The sequence below is a fragment of the Sinocyclocheilus grahami genome, unplaced genomic scaffold, assembly GCF_001515645.1.
Source record: "Sinocyclocheilus grahami isolate Dianchi unplaced genomic scaffold, SAMN03320097.WGS_v1.1 scaffold1652.1, whole genome shotgun sequence".
Classification (NCBI taxonomy): Eukaryota; Metazoa; Chordata; class Actinopteri; order Cypriniformes; family Cyprinidae; genus Sinocyclocheilus; species Sinocyclocheilus grahami.
This window is the reverse complement of record NW_015506831.1, coordinates 153015-155223: the sequence shown is the minus strand read 5'-3', so window position 1 is coordinate 155223 and position 2209 is coordinate 153015. Positions and strand designations below refer to the sequence as shown.

Genomic DNA, 2209 nt, shown 5'->3' with positions numbered 1-2209 from the left:
TGATGCATGTGTGTGAGTGTGTGTGTGTGTGTGTGTGCTCTAGAGTGTGTATGAATGAGTGATGTGTGTGTGTATGTGTGTGTGCATGTGTGTGTGTGTGTGTGTGTGTGCTCTAGAGTGTGTATGAATGAGTGATGTGTGTGTGTGTGTGTGTGTGCGCTAGAGTGTGGATGAATGAGTGGTGTGTGTGTGTGTGTGTGTGCGCTAGAGTGTGGATGAATGAGTGGTGTGTGTGTGTGTGTGTGTGCGCTAGAGTGTGGATGAATGAGTGGTGTGTGTGTGTGTGTGTGTGCGCTAGAGTGTGGATGAATGAGTGGTGTGTGTGTGTGTGTGTGTGCGCTAGAGTGTGGATGAATGAGTGGTGTGTGTGTGTGTGTGTGTGCGCTAGAGTGTGGATGAATGAGTGGTGTGTGTGTGTGTGTGTGTGCGCTAGAGTGTGGATGAATGAGTGGTGTGTGTGTGTGTGTGTGTGCGCTAGAGTGTGGATGAATGAGTGGTGTGTGTGTGTGTGTGTGTGCGCTAGAGTGTGGATGAATGAGTGGTGTGTGTGTGTGTGTGTGTGTGTTTGTTACCAGGGCAGTCCTGTTAAATCTGGAGCAGGTGCCTACAGAGATCAGACAAAACCTTTACTTTACTAGCAGTGGATACTAGGAATTATCAGGTGGATTATTACAGTGCATCCAAACGTAAAACAATTACATCTAATTTAATCTAAACCTGAAAACAAACAAAGATTTTATGATTACAGATTGTGTTCTATATATATCTCCATAGAGCATGAACCAAAATTAAAAGACATTATCAAGCTCATGCTCATTTTTCATTACAGTTTCACTCAAATTGTTATCCTGATAATCTAATTTCAAATGAAAAAATAAAATTGAATAAAAAAAGCACTAACTAGTGAACCCAGAGATCACGGGACTGTATTATAATTATACAATAAACTAGGAAACATTGTCAGAAATGTTTATATATTAAAAATTGTGCAAAAAAATGAATCCTAAAAATTGTAGAAAAAAAATTGTAGGACATAAATACAATAGAAAATGTGAGAAATAAAAAATAAATACAAATTGCAGGGGAAAAAATAAAGATTAAAATTTTAGAAAATAAAAACTGGAGTAAATAAAGATTAAAAATTGTAGGGAAAAAATGCATGATGTAAAAATGTAGGGAATAAAAAAGTGGGAAATAATGAAGATTAAAAATTGTGGGAAATTAAAAAGAGAAAGAGAAAAATGTAGGAAATAAATAACATATATAGGAAACAATGGTTGAAGTACTGGATCTAAATTTTAACAACAGATCAGATGTGATCAGCTGAGCGTCTGATCAACTCACCGGCACAAACGGCTGAACTTTACTGCAGGGAAACCAGCCGACCTCTCCGATGGTCAGATTCCTGCCCTGAAACACACACACACACACACACACACGTCAGATCTATATACATGCACTATTATATACAGTACATTCATATTTATATGGATCAACACCACATAGCAATCTGAGTCATATCCAGGATTTAACATGACAAATAAACGGCTGAAGACATGCGGAAAGGAGAAGGAGAAAGTGCAGATGCACGGAGGTTTCTCTTCTCCATTATAAACACAGATCAGAAGTCCTGCTGTAACCACACTCACACACAAGGGAATCGAAACCGAAAGAGACTCGCTCTTCTCTTCATGCACTCATATTATCATAGTATCTACGCTTTGATGTGTTAGATGCCGTCCATCTTTTGTTTACTGCGCTGCATCATTAAAAACATGCTGAATTCTCACCAGTAAATGTTAACCAACTCAAAACTTGCATTATTTTGTTTATATATATATATTATATACACTAAATACACATTTCTGTCAGGACCACTATCGTCAAAGTTTGGTATTGGCGGTATGGTTCTGTTCTGGGCAAGAACTCCCTGCGCATCCATGCAGCCTGTCATGAATGAGCAGGGAGGGCAGAAATAATAACCCCCATAGGGTAAACAAAACAGAACAAAGCTGATATCATTAATGTTCTTAATGGTATTTAAGTTTAACAACATTATTCAAGATAAAGGAGTCTGATTCAACGAGGAATATCAAAAAGCCAAGTCCTGACTGTGGCAAAAGGAGGAGCTGGTGATGGAGGAGGGTAATTTGCTCCTTAAAGCTGCTGAATAATACTGAATAGACCTTATATAGGAATGCTGTGATAG

At 38.4% G+C, this 2209-nt stretch overlaps 1 protein-coding gene across 1 annotated transcript in view; it reads right to left on the bottom strand.

Moving 5' to 3' along the window:
• Positions 1-541: 541 nt before the first annotated feature.
• LOC107571792 (proto-oncogene vav-like) overlaps positions 542-2209 on the bottom strand; it is a 25383-nt gene continuing 23715 nt past the window's right edge. Inside the window, exons 22-23 of the mRNA XM_016258165.1 lie at positions 1345-1410; positions 542-604 (exon numbers count right to left, since the gene is read on the bottom strand). Of these exons, the coding sequence (XP_016113651.1) occupies positions 569-604; positions 1345-1410 (102 nt within the window). The 3' untranslated portion in view covers positions 542-568. The remainder of the gene's footprint in view (positions 605-1344; positions 1411-2209) is intronic.